Source organism: Grammomys surdaster, unplaced genomic scaffold, assembly GCF_004785775.1.
Source record: "Grammomys surdaster isolate TR1022 unplaced genomic scaffold, NIH_TR_1.0 63, whole genome shotgun sequence".
Taxonomy (NCBI): Eukaryota; Metazoa; Chordata; class Mammalia; order Rodentia; family Muridae; genus Grammomys; species Grammomys surdaster.
The window spans coordinates 11,219,896-11,239,617 of NW_021604565.1; the positions used below are offsets into that span (position 1 = coordinate 11,219,896).

The 19,722-nt window shown below is 38.2% G+C and overlaps 1 protein-coding gene across 4 annotated transcripts in view; it reads left to right on the forward strand.

The window, feature by feature from the left end:
- Positions 1-18,789, forward strand: part of Mtdh (metadherin) — a 63,142-nt gene extending 44,353 nt beyond the window's left edge. For 2 of the 4 annotated variants that reach the window (XM_028765898.1, XM_028765907.1), the window contains 6 exons: positions 1,806-1,904; positions 9,144-9,268; positions 10,518-10,625; positions 13,360-13,500; positions 16,237-16,393; positions 17,082-18,789. In XM_028765898.1, coding sequence (XP_028621731.1) covers positions 1,806-1,904; positions 9,144-9,268; positions 10,518-10,625; positions 13,360-13,500; positions 16,237-16,393; positions 17,082-17,152 — 701 coding nt within the window. In that variant the 3' untranslated portion in view covers positions 17,153-18,789. The remainder of the gene's footprint in view (positions 1-1,805; positions 1,905-9,143; positions 9,269-10,517; positions 10,626-13,359; positions 13,501-16,236; positions 16,394-17,081) is intronic. The other 2 variants (XM_028765916.1, XM_028765924.1) reach the window with 1 other exon arrangement.
- Positions 18,790-19,722: the final 933 nt, after the last annotated feature.

Below are 19,722 nucleotides of genomic sequence, written 5' to 3' on the forward strand. Positions count from 1 at the left end.
GATCTCTGTGAAAGGAGTCACAACCTACAGATTGAGAACTGCTGGGTTAGAACATGCTCTTGTTACTAGTACATTCCGCCAAACTTCTGGTTCAATTTGGCATATTTCTATTCACTTTTACTTGTTATGAATTTATAAATAAGCCTCTCTTGGACGCATATACACAGTAACTCTTTTAAGAGCCTGTTGATTTAGAATATACACTATAAACTGTCAATCCAGCATCACTTAAATGGATAGGTCTTTTATTAATCAACACAAGCTACGTATATTTATCAAATATTATATAAGTAGGGAGGCACTTTGATTTATTCTACTTGAGTCACAAAGCACTTCATTTATTAATGATGTTATTTCATGTTGTCTGGAACAGTAGCCTAGAAAGGGTGCTAGCAGATTCTGTAAAAGCAAATAATAAATAGTTTAGGTTTGGTGGGCCATACTCTCACTGCCACAACTATCAACTCAGCTCTGCCATAACAAGAAAGCAATCAGAGATCAAAGATAAATGAGTATATTGACTTCAAAACACTATTAATTTGACCTTTTCTTCAGCCACTTAAAAATATGAAATTCCTCTTGGTTAATGGGCCAATCGTGGTTGGAATTGACCTACAAGATGCAGTTTACTACCCCCTCTTCTTGTTGACTGTATTTCATTTCCAGAGAACAAGTTCATCATTTCCTTCATTTGATGACTATACAACACATACATTCAGGGAAAGCAGTAGGAGCCACTGGCATAATGAGGTTATGTTTCTGCAACCTGAGTGGCTAATATGCTAAATATTACCACATTCATAGGGTGATGTGCTAAATTTTACTATTTTGAGTATATACTTAGACAGTAATCATTAGTGAAATGCTAACAGTCTCATCTAGGTAATTAAGTGGAAGTGTATGAGGGAATGAAGTGATTGTTAGTTTTATTTAAACTAACAAAGAACCTATGTTTTTTAATAAGTTTTCCTTTCATTGGCTCTGAATCCAAGTTACTATCAGAGTCACCTAAGGACTCTTAACGCACTTGAAATTTGGATTCAGAAGGTCTAACAAGTGTATGTGTGTATCTCTGTGCACCTGATAGAATGCTTTACTTTGCATTCTAAAATTTAATTTGTAGCCATAGAGCAATAATGGGTTTTGACCTTACTTTCATAGACTTTTTATGCACCAAAACAATTTTCAGATTTTTGCGTAAAAAGTTTTGGACATTGGACCACCACTGCTTCATTGGGTTCCTAAGAAACCTTGTAACCCCTATTCTCATTCCACCTTTTCCAATAGCAAACCTTAGAAAATGGTATTCTTTTCTTTTCAGTGCATCTGAACATAACTCTAAACTTCCAGCAACTCTTGTTTCTCTGTCTCATCTCTGGTTAATTCTCTTTCTTTAACATTCTGTGGCCTAAAAGTTGAGCTAACTCAAACATTTTCTAATGGCTTTCCTGAGTTCTAAGGATATATGGATACCCTGAAAAATCTAGTATTAAGATTTTTGTTTTGTTTTGTTTTGTTTTACTGCTTAACCTTTAAAAAGAAAAATGGAACTTTTTTCAACATTTTGAAATTTGCAGATAACAAGTCAGATTCTAATTGCTATGGAGTGGTGGTGGTGGTGAATTAGATCAAGTTATTATCATACTCAATTTAACTTTCCTTTTTAATTTAACTCTTTTGTTATGTCTAAATTTTCCTTTTAGGAGAAATAAGAAAGAGTCCATGTGAAAAGTTTAGTACTTTTGTTATGAACCATCCTTAGGAAGTTCCATTTTTAATTTTATTGCATTCGTTTTTCATTTAAGGATCTACTGCTGAGCCAGTTTCTCAGTCTACCACTTCTGATTATCAGTGGGATGTTAGCCGTAATCAACCTTATATCGATGATGAATGGTCTGGGTTAAGTATGTCCTTTTAAATTTTTTCAGTTACTTCTCTCAGAATTTTCTTTTTAGCACCCTGAATTCATGCTTTGTGTCTTAATTTTAATCCTAATATCTCCCCTTTAAAGGTCATAGTATATAATTTAACATCAACTGTGTACCACTTGGAACTTGATTCTGAATACTTCTGGAACTAAAACTAACTTTCCATAATGACTAAGGCAGTTTCAGTTTTATCATAGTTCTGTAGGACTAATTTTTTAGTTTATTCTGTTTTAAATAGTTTTATTTCTATGGTTTTAGTATGAAAGAAGAAATAGACTCTATAGCAGTGGCTTTGAATTCATTGTAATACATGCACATGTTTGTGCTAGTTGACAACCACTTTCATAGCCCAATTTCCAATAGAAACATGTTTAAAAGAAAAAATTTTTAAAGGGAGAGAGAGAGCCGGGTGGTGGTGGCGCACACCTTTAATCCCAGCACTCGGGAGGCAGAGGCAGGTGGATTTCTGAGTTCGAGGCCAGCCTGGTCTACAGAGTGAGTTCCAGGACAGCCAGGGCTACACAGAGAAACCCTGTCTTGAAACCCCCCACCCAAAAAAAAAAAGGAGAGAATGTGTAAGGGAAAGTGTGTGTGTGTAACCTGGGCATTGTCATACCCCATTGTGCCAGGAAGCAAAGGCAAGGCTGATCTGTGAGTTCAAGGCCAGTCTAGTCTGTGTAGAAGCTCCAATCTGACAAGGCTGCATACAAGACCTTGTCTCAGAATAAAAGTAAAAAAAAAAAAGAAAATTGTCTCCATATTGAAAAAGTTTAATATCTTCCTTTAAAATTACAAACTTAAAAGGTTCCCCTAATCCCCAGAACTCAAAATTTCAGAATTTATTTTTCCCTCTGAATTTTTATGTCACATTATTTTCTACCTTGTATATATTCCATCATTTTGGTCCCTATTTTAGAAAAGAAAGTATAGATTTAATGTTTTGTGTACAAGTTTTTAAATTTTTTAAAATTATCTTCTGGATGTTATTTTTTTTTTCTCTTTGATTTTATAGGTTTTGTTTTGTTTTGTTTTTGAGTTGAAACGTTCTGAAAGAAAAACTTTGTAACTCTTATATACGTGTGTAGTACTTGGGAGAAGGAGGTCTAACTAAATAACCTTTGCTAGTCTAGAACTCATAGTGATCCATCTACTACTGTGCTTCCCAAGTATTGAAATTAAAGGCAAGCAGCACAGTCCCCAGCTATTGCGTGGAGTTCTTTGTAGAGTGTTAGTGTAATGTATGATAAAAGTCATGATTTAGTAGCAGTAGTAATGGTGATGAAAGTAAGCACAAACTGTCTGCCCAGGACTGGTCCCAGATTCCTGCGTCTCACTCAATACTTCAAACAGTTGTATTAAGTACATTTTGTTTTTCCTCACACTTTTCAGATTAAGGAGGAATGGAAGGAAAAAAAAAAAAAACCTGTCATGTTCTACAGGCTAGTTAAATGGAAGAGGAGGAGATTCAAACCTTGCTGGTCTTTGCACCACTTGTTCTCATTAACTCCTGCCTGTTACAGTCACAGTGAAATAGTAATCACAAGACATACAAGTTGGCAAAATGCCAGTGCAAATAAAAATATATAAATGGAAAAAATAAAATTAAAATAGGTAATAGTGATCATGAAGGCAAGCTTGTAACACAGTGAATAAAGCAGAGTCCTTAAAGATTGAGGTGGGGTTAGACAGATGATTAGAGAGACCATGTCCAAAGATGAAAAAGATGGGATCAAGACTGTCCAACTCTGTGTGTGTCTTGGGGGAAGGGGTGCACACCTTTAATCCTAGCATTTTGGAGGCAGAGGTGGGAAGATCTCTGAGTTCAAGGAAGATCTCTGAGTTCAAGGCTAGCCTGGTCTACCAAGTGAGTTTCAGGACTACACAGAGAAACCCTGTCTAGAAAAACAAAAACAAGCCAAAAAAAGACTTTTGTTTTGCTATGTTGTGTGGATGATGCTCACTTTGTTGCCCAGTTGGCATCAAATTTTCAGTCCTTGAGTTCTGGGATTACAGGTGAGTACTACAATTCCCAACTAAGGGTACTTGCTTGGAAAGTTTAGTTTTAGTCCTGTGTTTAGAATAGAGTATCTATATTAAACTGTAAAATAGAACAAATAATTTATTTTGTGTACTTTGAATAGCTTTGAGAAAACTATAAATTATATCAGGGTGTATAAGGATACAAAAGCATGGGTTTTAAAGACAAAGTAATCTGTGCTGCTTTGGGAAAAAAATAACTGTCTCTACAATACAGAACTAGTGAGTGATTATAAGAGAGCAGCACCAGTTAAAGGATCTGAGTTGCGGAGAGTTAATGAGAACACTGAACTAGCAGCCACAGGTTTCCTGCTGGACATTTTTACCTTACCTGTATGAGACTTTTAAGTATGAAGAACCATCATTAGTGCTAAAGAAATGGTTTGAAAAAGAAAGAAAAATTACAAATAAAAGTGTGTTGGTAAGATTCTAGATGCTTAAAGTGAGGTGTGGTCTGGCAAGATAGTTTAGTGGGTAAGGGCACTAAGCCTTACAACCTGAGTTTGAGCTCCAAAACACACATGATAGCAAAGAACCAGTCCCCACAAGTTGTCCTCTCATTTCCACATACTTAGACGTAAATACACAAAAAAATGAATTACTAAATAAGCATTGATCTTATTGGGAGGGGGTGGTCCTGGTGAGTCTAAAGACGCAGCTTGGGGGCTAAGAACACTTGCTGCTCATAATGGAGACTTGGGTTCAGTCCCAGCACACACATAATGGCTCACAACTATCTAAAAATCCAGCTCCATGGGATCTGAAACCCTCTTCTGGCCTCCATGGGCATGGCACACATTCATACACATAAAATAAAAATATAGAAAAATGTTTGGGTGGTGGTAGTACACACCCTTAATCCTAGCACGCAGGAGGCAGAGGCAGGTGGATCTCTAACGTCGAGGCCAGCCTGTTCTATAGAGTGAGTTCCAGGACAGCCAGGGCTACACAGAGAAATCCTGTCTGACTCAAAAAAATAAATATATTTTTAGAAAGCTAAGTCTAGTAAATGAGTGAAATCCCAGTAGTTGGGAGGTAGAAGCACTTGGAAGGAAGAGACAGAAGGATCAGGGATTCAAAATCTTGATTACAATTCAGTATCAAGTTCAAAAGCAACCTGAACAAGAACTCTTGTAAGAAAATTTTTATACTTAATACATGTCAAGAATACCATCTTTATGTTTTCTGTGCCATATTGGCAGTCTTCTGCATCCACAAATTTCTTTTTTAACTTACTTTCTCTGAATTTTATTTTGATGTTTTTATATCATTAGTGTGTCTTTTTTAACTCACTGAGTTATTATACTCATTGTTACTCCTGAATTTATAGAATGAAATACAAGTGTATTATGGTTGGTTTTAGTATCAGCTCGCCACAAGTTAGAATCAACAGTCCTCTAATTGTAGGGCAACACTTAGTCCATAGAGTAGGGTATTTCAATACTGGTGCTAGAATTCCAATCTGGTGCTAGAAGCCTGGAATGTTCCTAGAGAGCTTCTGGTCTCTAGTCTGTGATGAAAGCTTGGAAACATGGGGTCTGCTATGAGCGAATAGGGCAGCAGCAGGACAAGTGAACTTGGTGACAAGAGGAAAGGTCAAGTGTGTAAAAGGCTATTCAGTGGAGTATTGATACTATATTTAAACACTAAAATGTAACTGTATTTTACTAAATCATAAAACTTACTGCTTACAGGAGTTCTGGTAAAAATAGTTGTTCCCCAGATTGAGGCTAGCAATGCTGTACTTGAACCTAAAACACTATTCCTCAAGATTAAATGAGGAGATTAATTCCTTACCCATATATATATAGTGTGAGTGTGCGTGTGTGTGTGTGTGTGTGTACACACACACACGCACACACACACATTGTAGCTCTTTTAAAAGACATTGGTAAGACTCGTAAAAAAAATTGCGGTAGGGAAATTACTTAATAAATGGATAAAAGTACACTATGAAGCCAGGCAGTGATGGGACATGCCTTTAATCTCAGAAGCAGAAGTGGTTTGAGTTTAAGGCTGGTCTACAGAGAAAGGTCCAGGACAGCCAGGGATGTTACACAGCCGAGGGTGGGAAGTGGGGTAGGCTACACAGTATGGCTTATTTCAAGAAAACTGTTGAAGAAGTTCATGAGTGATGGGGACACAGCTCGTTGGTAGAGTGTTTGCTTAACACACACAAAGCCCAGTGTTTAATACTATCACTACAAAAACTACATAGTTTATTAGCACAGTGAACCTGTGAATCTTGGAAAATCTCTGGGTAATATTTGGATTTGGGTTATTAAACTTTTAAGTAGCTTTTGTTTGATCCCAGTTAATAAAAAATTAATCTTTGCTCAGTAAACAAAAAATAGCATAGGATTTTATATAGTCATTACAGATTTATACTTCCGTTAATGTTTTTACAGAAACTGAGCCAAAGAGTGCAGTTGTTTCCCAGATTTGAAAGCCATCTATGCCTTTTGAGAAGTAATTCACTAAGTGTTAACCTAGATTTCTATTTCTTCCCATCCACCCTGTAGTATTCATTGAGGAGATGGACCACATGTTAGCAGTGTGCTGCATACTTATAATTTCCTTTCTGGCAGTCAGTCTTAGAGACAAGACTAATGGATAAAGTTTTCAGAGTTTTTCATCAGTGAGATTTAAATCTCGCAGTGAAGCTCAGATAGTTGAAGTCCCCTAACAATATTAGTAACAAATGTTTGGTATAAGATGAGCAGCTCCGAAATATCTACTGGATCCATTTGTGCTTATAAAAACAACTCTACATTTCTATACTTATCAAATATATCAGAAGTGGGATGTAGCTATAATGGGCAAGGCCCCTGGGTTGAATCCCTAGCATTTAAAACAAAAAACAAATGTATCTCACAGAGATTTCTCAGAAGTGTCATCATGGATAGTAAAAACAGTAGCCGCCATTTCTTGAACGCTTATTATATTGCTATAAACTACTGGCTTAAGTGTATCTTATATCATCTTGTTAGCATTCCATGAAGTTGATATAAAGTCCCTTAAGATTAAGAAACTTAGCCAGGGGGCTAAAGAGATGGCCCAGCAATTAAGAGCAGAGGTTGCTCTTCTACAGGACCCAGGTTCAATTCCCAGCACATGGCAGCTCACAACTGTCTTTAACTCCAGTTCTAGTGAACTAGCATCTTCACATAGACACACATGCAAGCAAAACACCAATGCACCTAAAAATAAATAAGTCGGGAAGTGGGGGGGGGGGTTACTAAACCAGGCTTAGTGGCGCACTTGGAGGCAGAGGCAGGCAGATATCTGAGTTCTAGGACAGCTAGAACTTCACAGAGAAACCCTGTCTTGAAAAGAAAGAAGAAGAAAAATTAAGCAAAGTTGTATCACATTAAGTGATAAAGGGTTATTAATGAACATTTGTTTGACAATGAGGCCCATGTTCTTAACTTCTATATTTATACTCCAAAGTACTTACTGAATATTCATCCACTCATGATACACAATGATAATTTTTGAGATGGAAGAAAAGACTGCCTTTTGTGGCACACTTCACACTTGTAATCACTTGTTGCACATTTTCTTGACTATAAGCTCTGCTTATTTTTGGACTTCCACCCTTCTATTTTCACAGTCCCATGTGGTAAAGTGTGTCATTCTTTTCTTATGTTTACTTATTTCCACGGAGTAGTTAAACTGGTAGCTGCGTGTGAGAGTGGCTTCTGCACTCGTCTAGTAACTTTTGGATCAACTTAACTCTGACTCTACTACATAGTTAGAGCTTACTAAGGAACATCTTCTTGAGGAGGTGAACTTGCAATCCTGAGAGGATATGTTTACAATAACGTGTGTCTTCCTCACGTAAGTTTGGGAACATACTGTGCAGAAGATTTTGGTTTTTGTTTGTTTGTTTTCCTGTGAGCATTCTCTCAGATCATTCTTTGGTTTTCTCAAATGTGTATTAAAGCTTTTGTGAAGATCTATGAGTATCTCTTCTGTAAACAGAAAGTTTACCTGGGAAAATTAAAATGGCAAAAAGTAACAGTAAGCATAGAACATGCAGACGTGCCTCCTTGTTACTAAAATGTATGTCCAGTCAGGTTTGGCATTACCCTATGAACAGATCAGTGGAATGGTCTAGAAATTCCAGAAGCAATAGAGGCATATGGGAAAAACACTTAGTATTTGGTATTAGTAGTATTAAGAAATGATAGGAAATTGTTGGGCTTCTTTCATTTAAACAATGCTAGGAAGACTTATTGACTACTTGGAAGTAAAGTATAATCTCTGTCATCTTAAACAAAACTTGACTGTGAGTGGATTCCATGAGAATGTATGTGAGAGTGAGTGGTTTGCAGTGGGATCGTGAAGAGTTAACTCTGGGAAACACTTAGCCAGAGAGGAGCAAAGGCTTGTGCTCCCCTCTAGCATCCACCAGTGAGTTTCCTAAGTAAAATGTGAAAGACAGGAATTCAGAATGCTAGGATAAACATATATTTAAGACTAGGGTGATGGCCGGGTGGTGGTGGCACACGCCTTTAATCCCAGCACTCGGGAGGCAGAGGCAGGCGGATTTCTGAGTTCGAGGCCAGCCAGGACAGCCAGGGCTATACAGAGAAACCCTGTCTTGAAAAAAAAAAAAGACAAGGGTGATGAAAACCCTGCAGGTGACACTCAGATGCTTTTAGAGTCATCTGATAAGAGGCACTTGAATCATTTCAATTGTTAGGAGACTGCAAGTATTAGAAAGGGAAAAAGAAAGAGCTTACATAGTCTGTCATGATTTGGTAAAGCTGAAGAGCCTGATATTGAAAAGGATGGAACAAGTATATTGTGAGGATATATAATTTTATATTACTAAATGAAGCCTAATTCTGTACCCTAAAAAATAATTGGTTATAAAAATATGGCCAGGTTAAAAACAGGGAAAAGTGAATATTTTGAAGACTGACAAAGGGGAGTAATAGTAATAAGTAATAAGTATGTCTTGTGTGTCTAAAAATTTGACTAAATCTTGTGCTTAGCAACATTTAGACAAAGACTGCTATGTTTCGTTTTTTTTCCTAGCTGTTAAAATATGCTCAGGGGAAAGAAGGATAGTTTAAAATTACAGCTTGATTCCATATAAAGAATTTTTAATATTTGGATTTTAGTTTCTAGCAGAATGACAGATAACTAATTCAAATTACTATCTTTTAGATGGTTTGTCTTCTGCTGATCCTAGCTCAGACTGGAATGCACCAGCAGAGGAGTGGGGAAACTGGGTAGATGAAGATAGAGCTTCACTTCTGAAGTCCCAGGAACCTATTTCTAATGATCAAAAGGTAAGTACGAGGAATTAAAAGGTAGTTATTTGTTAAAGAGACTAAGGAGGATTCTAGGGCACAGTCTCAGGAAGGAGGTGGTATTGAACAGCATAAGAAACAGTGATTAGGCCTAAAGATTGTCACTGTACTTACTTCCTTGTAATTTAGAGCATTTTCATTACAAATTTTGGAGTCAGGGTTGTTGAGGGTATAGCTCTGTAAAAGAATATGTGCTGAGCATGTACAAGGCCCTGAGTTCAGTCCTCAGTATCAAAAAGACTAAAAGAATCCTGGACTTAAAGTCATATTTCATAAAGTTTAGTAGTTAAGGGATTAGTATTAGGGTCTGCAAAGATTTCTCAAGGGTTAAGAATACTGGTTGCTCTTAGAGAGGACTGAATTTGACTTCCAACACCCACGTGGTGGCCTACAACCATCTGTAACTCCAGTCCCAAGGTATCCAACACCTCATACACAGCAGCTGCTGCAGAAACAGGCAAAATACCCATTTATACACATAAAATAAATTTCTGTCTCCTCTGTCCACACATTTCTACTTGCAAATGTTCATTGCAGTGAATCATTGGTCTGGTCATTGAACTTTCTGTGACATCCTCAATATTGGATCCTCATCAAGACTCCTCCCACTTAACCTGCGGTTTCCCTGTGTCGTGGCAGTCCTGTAGCTTTGGATCAGCAGAATCTCCCCTTTCATGAGCTCCAATAGTTCACAGATGGTGTAGATTTTGGGGTAGGCCAACCCAAAGCCCTTGGTCTGAGCCTGGATGGTAGCTGAGGTAGTCAGCCTACTGGCTCTCCCACATTAGCACCACCAGGGTGAGTGTTCCAGGTTTGCCCAGCTAGCCTACCCATTGCAGGAGGCAATGTCCGTTCTCCCACTTTCTTCCACACCAATGCTTCCAGAGCCAGCTCCACTGTGTTGCCCAGGTGAGGTGCAGGGCCAGCTCTCCTGACCATTACAGGGGACAAGGAGCAGGAGGGCATCACCCCAGTTCCCAGAGCCCACTTCAGGTTGGGGGCAGCTCTACTGTACTGCGCAGGTGAGGTGCAGGTCCTGTTCTCCCAAGTGCTGAAGCTAGTGAGGGCCAGAGCCAGTGAGATTTTAAATTTTTGTTAAATTTTTGTTAATTAGCTTATTTAGTTTTGAAGCTAAAGAGCAAACTTGGTGACTGAAATTATTTCACAATTGTTCTAAGTAATATAAGCTTAACCAGTTGGTTTTACTTCAGTATTTTACTTTTAACAGGTTTCAGATGATGATAAAGAAAAAGGAGAGGGAGCTCTTCCAACTGGAAAATCTAAAAAGAAAAAAAAGAAAAAGAAGAAGCAAGGTGAAGCTAACTCTCTCACGCAGGTAACGTACCTGAACAATGAGCGTTAGTTATGGTGCCCCCACTGTGGGTGGTTTGGAAAGATGATGTATGGGCCCTAAGAGTGTGTAGAGATAAACAAGAGCATGGGAGCAGTCTATAAAAGTGTTTGAGTGTTTGGCCTGCATGTATGTATGTATGTATGTATGTATGTATGTATGTATGTATGTATACCACAAGAGTCCTAGTACCCATAGAGGTCAGAAGAATCCATCAGATCCCTGGAACTGATGTTATGGATGGTTGTGAACCACCCGAACCACCGTGTGGATGATGGTAATCGAACCCAATTCCAGTACAGAAACAGCAGGTGATCCTGGCCACTGCCCTCTACAGTGAGTTTTTAAAATACAAAAGTTGGACTTTTGAAATTTTAGACATTAGAGAATTGCTACATTATATTACTTTAATAAAACTTATATTACGCTAAAAAATGTATTTATACGTTTAAAACTAAATCAAGTTGGACGTGTACTTTTTATCATAAAATGGCGAGGTGGGAAAGGCAGCACCAGGTCACACATATTCCGATCATCATGTAGATGGAACAGACCTGAGTCCACTTCCGTTTTCCTCTCCAGCTGCCTTCTAATCCTCCTCTCTAGTGTTAACATTCTCCAGGAACATCGTACCTATTTCCTGCCTCCAAACCAGCCTTTTGGCTCTTTCCATACTGTTAACTAACCATGACTTTCCATATTCTTCAGAAGTAGTCTACCAAGATGGAGGCTGCCATCAGCCACCTGTCACTTAGCATCTGTAGGACTCTGAGCTACTGTGGGATCAAGGATAATATAGCTCCATCATTTTCCACAAGCCATTTGATTGTGAAGTGCAAGTGTTTCAGTGTTTCCTGAACTTATAAAACTAATATGATCTTCCAAGACAGTAGAAAACAGAAGCCTTGGATGCAGGGTAGAATTTTTAGACTCCTTGGTCCTGAAGAAATCTGGTCCATATACTCTTCATGCCCTGAGTTCTGCCTGTAGCCCTAACCCTCCCTAGTCTCTGACTTCCTAGAGGGCCATTTCTTCATAAATGAAATGGCTAAGTTCATCAAGAAAATAGGAAGTTGGGAGATGGCTCATTTGTTGAAGGACCTCCTACACAAACACAAAAACCTGTGTTTGAATCTCTAGAACCCACAGAAAATACTGGACATGGTGATGTGTGCCTGTAATCACAGTCTCTGCAGGGAAGGGTAGAGTGAAAGGCGAATCCCTGAAACTGTCCAGCCAAGCTCACTAAATTGATGAGCTTCAGGGTCAGTGAGCAACAGTCTCAGAACAATTAAAAGGTGGCTAGCAGATTTGGTAGTCCATACCTTTAATCCCAGTTTTTATGAGTTCAAGGCTGTGAGACCCTGCCTAGAGGAGGAAAAACAAAAAAACTACACACTGAACTTAAATTCACATCAGAATTTTTAGTTGCTATTCAAACTCACTACTGTCTTTCACATTTCATAGAATAGCAATATTGAAAGGAAGCTTTCTTAATGCCGTGTGTGTGTGTGTGTGTGTGTGTGTGTGTGTGTGTGTGTGTGTGTTTCACAGAATGTTTGTGTAGGTCAGAGGCCAGCTTCTGAGAAGTCAGTTCAACTCTGCTTCGTGGGTGCTGGGGATCAGATTCAAGTTGGCCTCATAGCAAGTACTCTCATTGCCCAGAAAGGAAAGTTTTGCAGTCATCTTGGGCAGTTGTTAGAATAGTCACTAGAATATAACATTCCCATGCGTTGACATGCAGTATATTCTGTGTGTTCATTATATGTGTAAGTGTGTAATGTGACTTGGGATAATTTGTTAAACTTTTAAAAATACAAATAGTGAACATGGAATACATTAAAACTTAGCTGGGACCTTGGAAATTTCCTGTGCAAACTTACAGCTAAGGAAGTAAAGGCACAAAGAAACCAAGACAAATGGCTTAAGTCATGTTATAAGTGATTGAAGTTCTCTATATACCCTTTATAATTTGTATATACAAACATATTACTCGAAGTCACCAAATGAAATGTTGTTTTCTAAGTCTTGTTTTCTCTTGTAAATTAAATACTAAGTTTATATGCCGGGCAGTGGTGGCGCACGCCTTTAGTCCCAGCACTTGGGAGGCAGAGGCAGGCGGATTTCTGAGTTAGAGGCCAGCCTGGTCTACAGAGTGAGTTCCAGGACAGCCAGGACTATACAGAGAAACCCTGTCTCGAAAAAACATAAATAAATAAATAAATAAATAAATAAATAAATAAATACTAAGTTTATTCTCTTTGAGTTGGTCTCTTGACCACAGAGGTTCCCATTCTGGGATGTGTGTTAGTATATGTAATTTAAATGGGCAGAATTTGAGACAAGTTTTCATTCTGTGGCACAAGCTAGCCTTGAACTTGTAGCAGTCTACCTGGCTTGGACACCTTTTTTTGTTTTGTTTTTTGTTTTGTTTTGTTTGAGACAGGGTTTCTCTGTGTAGCCCTGGCCATCCTGGAACTCACTCTGTAGACCAGGCTGGCCTCGAACTCAGAAATCCACCTGCCTCTGCCTCCCAAGTGCTGGGATTAAAGGCGTGCGCCACCACCGCCCAGCTCTTGGACACCTTTTTAAGTGAAGACAACTTAGGGTGTCTTCAGGAACATAAACAAAGTAGATTTTAAGCAATAAAGAATTACTGTTATAATCAATTGTTATAGTCATCAAGAAGTTTAATATAATAAACAGCTTTCTTCTGCAGGACACAGAAGACCTAGAAAAGGACACTAGAGAAGAGCTTCCAGTGAATACCTCGAAAGCCCGTCCAAAACAGGAGAAAGCTTGTTCCCTGAAGACCCTGAGCGCTAGTGATCCAGTTGAAGTACTTATCAAAAATAGCCAGGTAACTTTTAAAGAGTAGTAAAGTTTTGTTTCCTTAATAATTATACAATAATCAATATTTTATTTACTATGCTAAACATATGAAATGATCACAAAGAAAACCTGAAGAGAAATATAGAACAAGCCAGGCATGGTGGCACACACCTTTTAATCCCAGCACTCAGGAGGCAGAGGCAGGTGGATCTCTTGAGTTTAAAGACAGCCTGGTCTACAAAACAAGTTCCAGATACTACCTGCAGTTTCAAGCACCCACTGCCCATCATGAAGCAGATTTCCCCAGTGCTAAAGGGGATCTCCATATTATGTTTTCTCCTAAAGAATAGAGGACCAAAGAGGAAGTGCTTCTACCAGCCACATTGACCCAAAGTATATATCTTAATGTGATCAGTTTCCCAAAATATAACATTTGTTTAAATTTTTCATAATTTTTTTAGGGTTTTTTTTTTCTTTTCTGCTTTTTTTTTTTTTTTGGTTTTTTTTGTTTTTGTTTTGTTTTGGTTTGGTTTTGCTTTGTTATTGTTTGAGACAGGGTTTCATATAGCTCTGGCTGACCTTAAACTCACTGTCTAGCCAAAGCTGGCATAAATTCCTGAACCTCCTGTTTCCGCATCCCAATTGCTGGGATTTTAGACATGTACCTTTATACCTGACAGTGACATTTTTTTTTTAATCACATGCCTTCTATGGAAATATTTATGAATCAGAAGAGACTAATTTATGAAATGTGACATGAAATAAAAACTTGGTTTCTGATTGGGTAACCTGCATGTGGTAGTTTGAATAAGCCCCCCCAAAGGCTCATAGATTTGAATGTTTTAGTCATGAGAGAATAAAACTATTTGAAGGATTAGAAGGATTGTGGCCTTGTTAGAGGAAGCGTGTCATTAGAGATGGGCTTTGAGGTTTCAAATGCCATGCTAGATGCAGTCTCTGTATGTAGATCAGGATGTAGGTCTCAACTACTGCTCTGATGCCGTCCTTGCCACCATGCTCCCCACCACGACTCCTGACTTGGACACTGTGAGCAAGCTCCCAGTTAAATGCCTTCTTTTATTAAGAGCTGCCTTGGTCATGGTGTCTTTAAACAAAAATAGGATAGTTACTAATACACTGAGCCTTATTAAAATAAGGGAGGTAGAAAGCTGGCTCAGTGGTTGGGAAGGCCTTTTGCTCTTGCAGACCAGGGTTTGTTTCCCAGCATCCACATGGTAGCTCACAACTGTGTGTAACTCAACTGGGTAACAAGCACATGAAACACATAAATATTTGTAGGGAAAACACACATAAAATAAGTCTTAAAGATTTAAATAAAATAACATTTCTACTGAATTGCCTGACTCACACATTCAGAAATTATTTTTGAGGTTTATGCGCCACCTGCTCTTTGAGGAACTAGGTTACAGCAGTGGACAAGCCAAAGGAAATCTCTGTCTGAGGAAATCTTGACTGTTAGTAGACTGGCTTTGACAAACACTGCTGCTGAAAGAAGGAACAGTGGCAGTATTGTTCTAAAACAGTGGTAGTCATACTTCACACATAGATTTGATGCATTTAAACCCCTAAAAGTATTCTGAGGTAAAAAGGTGATTATTATTATTGCAAAGAATAGTTTGACTACATTCTAGTGTTTTATCTAATTATGCTTGAGATCATCTTATAAAAATGCAGTTGAGCCTTTCTATGGCTTGATGTAAGTAAAGTGAAGAAAATAGAAGGGAGAGAAGATGAGATGTAATAAAGCTGCTGCTCTGAGGTAATCTACAGAGCAACCTGAAGGTCAACTCAGTTCCTCTAAAGAAGAAGAGGGTGCTGGGCTCGCTCACATCACTTCTCTTGGGTCTATGGAGCCAGGAAGAGTAGGAGCAAGAGAAACACAACTTCCCCTTATTGTGTTCTGAGTGACAGTGGAGGTAAAGCTGGCCAGTGAAAAGATCCTCTCACAGCCCCAAGACATTCCAAATAAGCATTCTTAATACTGCCCTGACTAGTCACTACCCTAAACTTTTTTATTTTCATTATTAGACTCCATATTTGGAGATCTAGACAGGCCAATTCAATCAGTAGGACCATTCCCATAGTCTGTTTGTGGGATGTACACGCTTGGTTAGGATGTATCAGCAAGAAGGATGTCATAAGTTCAAAGCCAGCCTAGGCCAGCTGGGCTAATAGACTGAAAGTCTCAAAAGAAAAAGTGGGGGGAAAAACTAAATAGATAAATATGTTTGTCTTTTAACAGTTTTGATAAATTCAAATCTGGTAGACATTGATTAAACTTTTCTGATGAATCAAGTAAATGAAAAAGTAGAATTATTCCTTCTTACTTGAGATTCAGTAGCTATTTTAACTTTTTTTCAATATAGGCAACATAGTAACCAAACTAACTGGATAGCCCACTATGGAATGTGTGCCCTTACTCATTCTACCAGGTAGCCCAAGTTGATAGAGATTATTTTTTTAAACAGCTTCCCCCTTGAAATCAGATTTTCATAATTTTAACCTGTATATGTTTAAGCAGTGGCTGTCCTGGAACTCAGTCTGTTTTATCTCGGACTGTATTCATAGATGCTATAGAAGATGTTTTGTGTAGTTGTGTCTCTAGAGGGCAGAAATGGATTACACTGCTACATATAAATTAATTAGAAGCCATTTTAGTTTTGCTTGCTGCTAGTCTCTGGATATTGCTTTACTGCTTATATGAAATTTATACAAAATTTTGAGACAATTTTATCCAAAATAGCCTAGCAAGACTCTTCCACCTGCTATCTCTGCCGATCCATCTGTTACCTTATCAAAAGGCGACTCTGACAAGAGCTCTTCCCAAGTGCCACCGATATTACAAGACACAGACAAGCCCAAGTCAAATGCTAAGCAAAACAGTGTGCCTCCCTCACAGAGTAAGTACTTTGTTTGTCTTGCATTTTTTTCTTACATTGTGTAAGATCTTAGCAACACTGCCTTCTAAAAATGTGTGGTTCCTTGAAACTTCACAGGCTTGGGTTGTGAGGGCCAGCTTGGCGTGCCTACTTGATTGGCTCTTTGCACGTGTCCCTTGGGCTTTCTTTGTGTTACTCCTTTCCCACCTTCAGCACATGTCTATCCCAAGGGGCCAGCATAATGGTGTCTCCTCTCAAAACGAGGCAGGATAGAGAAACAGAAAAAACAGATTCTGTAGGTTTCCACCAGTTGGCCATCAGCAGTTAGTTAATACCCTGGGTTGGAAAAGAAGGGATGCAGAAAATAGCTAACTTGAAAATATTCAAGACTTGGAAGACTTAAACAATAAAGTGTGAACATTGTTGTTTTCATTGTTGTTATGTTTGGGGGAGGGGGAAATGTGTGTTTTGTTTTTTGTTTTGCTGTTGTTTTGAGACAGGATCTCTCTTTGTAGCCTTGTCTGTCCTGGAACTTGGTTGATGGACCAGGCTGGCCCTCAGTTGATCTATTTTGCCTCCCAAGTATGGGGATTAAAGGCATGCATCACCACCTGGTGTTATAGTTGTTACTTTTATATTGTTGGTATGCACTGATTATACTCCGTACATTTTTCTCTCCTTACCTCCTCCCCCTTTTTTTCCCTTTTAGCCAAGTCTGAAACTAACTGGGAATCTCCAAAACAAATAAAAAAGAAGAAAAAAGCCAGACGGGAAACGTGAATTTTTTTTTCCTGAGTTGGACATGTGTTTACAAACACTGTCTTGAAGATTATGCTGTTTATGCAATAATTTGTGAACATGTACAGAGTTTTATATAAATTTAAACCAATTTTTAAAACAAAACTGAACACAACCACCATAAAATGGAATCAAAGGAAAGTTAATTTATGAAATTAAGAGGTCAACAGAATACCTACTACAGTGCTGGAAGACACTTGGGAGAGTCTTTTCAATTGAACGAGAATAATCATAATTTAAGAATATTATCCTGGTTTTACAACAGTTCCCTGTTTACGACAGATTGTGCCCTGTCTCATCTGCAGCTGAGGATGATGGATTCTGATTAGAGAGAAGGCTGCCTAGAAGCCAGTCGGCAGGTCCTTGGGTCTTATGCACAACCGTAGACCATTTGAATCTGTTTTATGCTTAAATCAAAGTGCTTTGATCAAATGCATAATCTGCCATATCTTTACGTATTTGTTGTAGCAATTTGTATTAAAAGAATCACAAGTGCAAATAAAAAGTCATTTATCATTTATTTAACTAAACTGTCTTGGTTTAGTTTACAGTTCTTTAAAAGTTCTAAATTAAAACATTGAAAATGCAATTGACAGACACTTGTATGGCTTACAAAGTTATTTTTGATAATCTTACATTACTTGAATTATTCAAAGTAACAGTATATTTTAAATTAAGAAAAGTGAATATATTATTTGTTTGATACATTAAGACTGAGACTAACAATGCTCTTGTTTATGATTTGAAAACTCTTCAGGCAAAATCCAACTTAATATTTCTCCTTTCCCTAGCAATTTTTCCAGTGTCAACTCTTAGTTGCTAGTAATTTTTTTACCTTAAAAATGAAGTAATTCACAATTTTTGAGCATATGACGGAGAATGGAAAAGTAGTCAGACAGCTTTAATTGACATGGTGAAGACCTCCGGTTATCAGGAATACATTTTTTTACTGCCTTAACCTCCTGTAGTGCGTAGAATATGCATCAATTTCTTGAAGGGGATTCATGTTTTTATAAGAATTTTCATGTATCTATTGCAATTGTGGTCAGAAAAAGAAAAGGAACATTTTCTGCTTGAAACTGTGTTGATTTAAATGACGTATGCTCTGTCACCATTTTCAGGCACTGTGTGATCCCTAGGAAAGTGGCAGGCCTCTCTGTAACTGTTAATAGTGCATGCTTGGCCATGTACACTGTAAATAGCCTTTACCAAACGTGTTTGACAAGGACCATAATTAACATCACTTTAGTGAATTGTGATTTTTAAAAAGCCATGATTTATTGATGTGAGTGGCTTGTTTTCCTGTGGCGCCAGGAATGAACCTGTTTAAAAGCTATAACCAATGGTACTGATCTATCCATTAAATACTGTCCTTATATTTGACTGTAGTTTAATAGTATTGTCAACCAGGAAAGCTACAAGATGTAAAATGGTTTTCTTTCTGTTGAAGACTGGCCTTATTAATGGACAGCTTTCTTCAGAAGTAATTAACAACTTTTTTATTGGGTGTTAACATCTGTTTCAGGAACATGGCAGTATGTTTACATGTTGTCAGAAGTTTTGTTTGATTGAATGGGATTTCTAAATTAATTTACTTGCTTAATAAATTCAGAAATGGATAGCATTGTTTTTATTTGCTTCACTATTGGGGTGAATAATAGCTGATGTGCCAGGAATGGAGCCTTCAGGTGGCTGCTGTGAGCTTTATGTTCCCTCAGGGGATGCCACGCTGTATCTCAAGGAGAAGTTGATAGGGAGTCTATAATTACAGAGTGTGCCAAAAGGTCAGTGCTCACACGTTTAATGGAACTCTCTCAACTCTACCTCACTCTTCCTTTTCCTTATCATTCTCTGGGCTAGGTCAAATAAGAAACTTTATTTTTCCGTTCAATGTCTCCCAATGCAATCACTTGTAGGAGGTGGCATCTACACCGGGTAGCAAGAATACCATCTTTTTCGAGAGAAATGTATCATGGGAGTGGAAGCACAGTGACACACTGGGTAGGTGGGTGGGTCAGTGTGGAAGTGGTCTCTGTACCTGCCTTCTCGCTGGCTTACGAGGAGCCAGGCCTTTTTTTTTTTTTTTTTTTTTTTTTGGTAGAAGGAGGCAGGTATATGAGTGAAAATTAATCCAGTCCTCTTAAAATGGTTGACTGCTCTCTGCCTCTGTGTAGATCTTTGTGTGGCAGGGCAGTGATTTCTTATCACTGAACAGAGGAACTGGTTTTTGTCATCAACTCAGAAAACTGAAGTCTAGGTAATGGTGATTGGAAAGTGACAATATAGAAGGCCTACTGTTCTGTGCTGGCTAGAATGAGGGCCCCGATGCCACCTGTCTCCCTGAAAATAGGCTCTCTGAAAAGCCTTTCTGTTGTGGAGCAGGGAGTCGGCATGTCAAAGTTCTCCAACTGCATTGTCCCTATATTTTACCCTAAATTGAGAAACAAACAGTTGAGAGAGTCCAAAAAGAAAGTTGAAATAAAATATCATTAATGTAATTTACCATGTTTAATTTGTGCATGCATTTTATTGGGGAGGGAGGTTGGAATAAT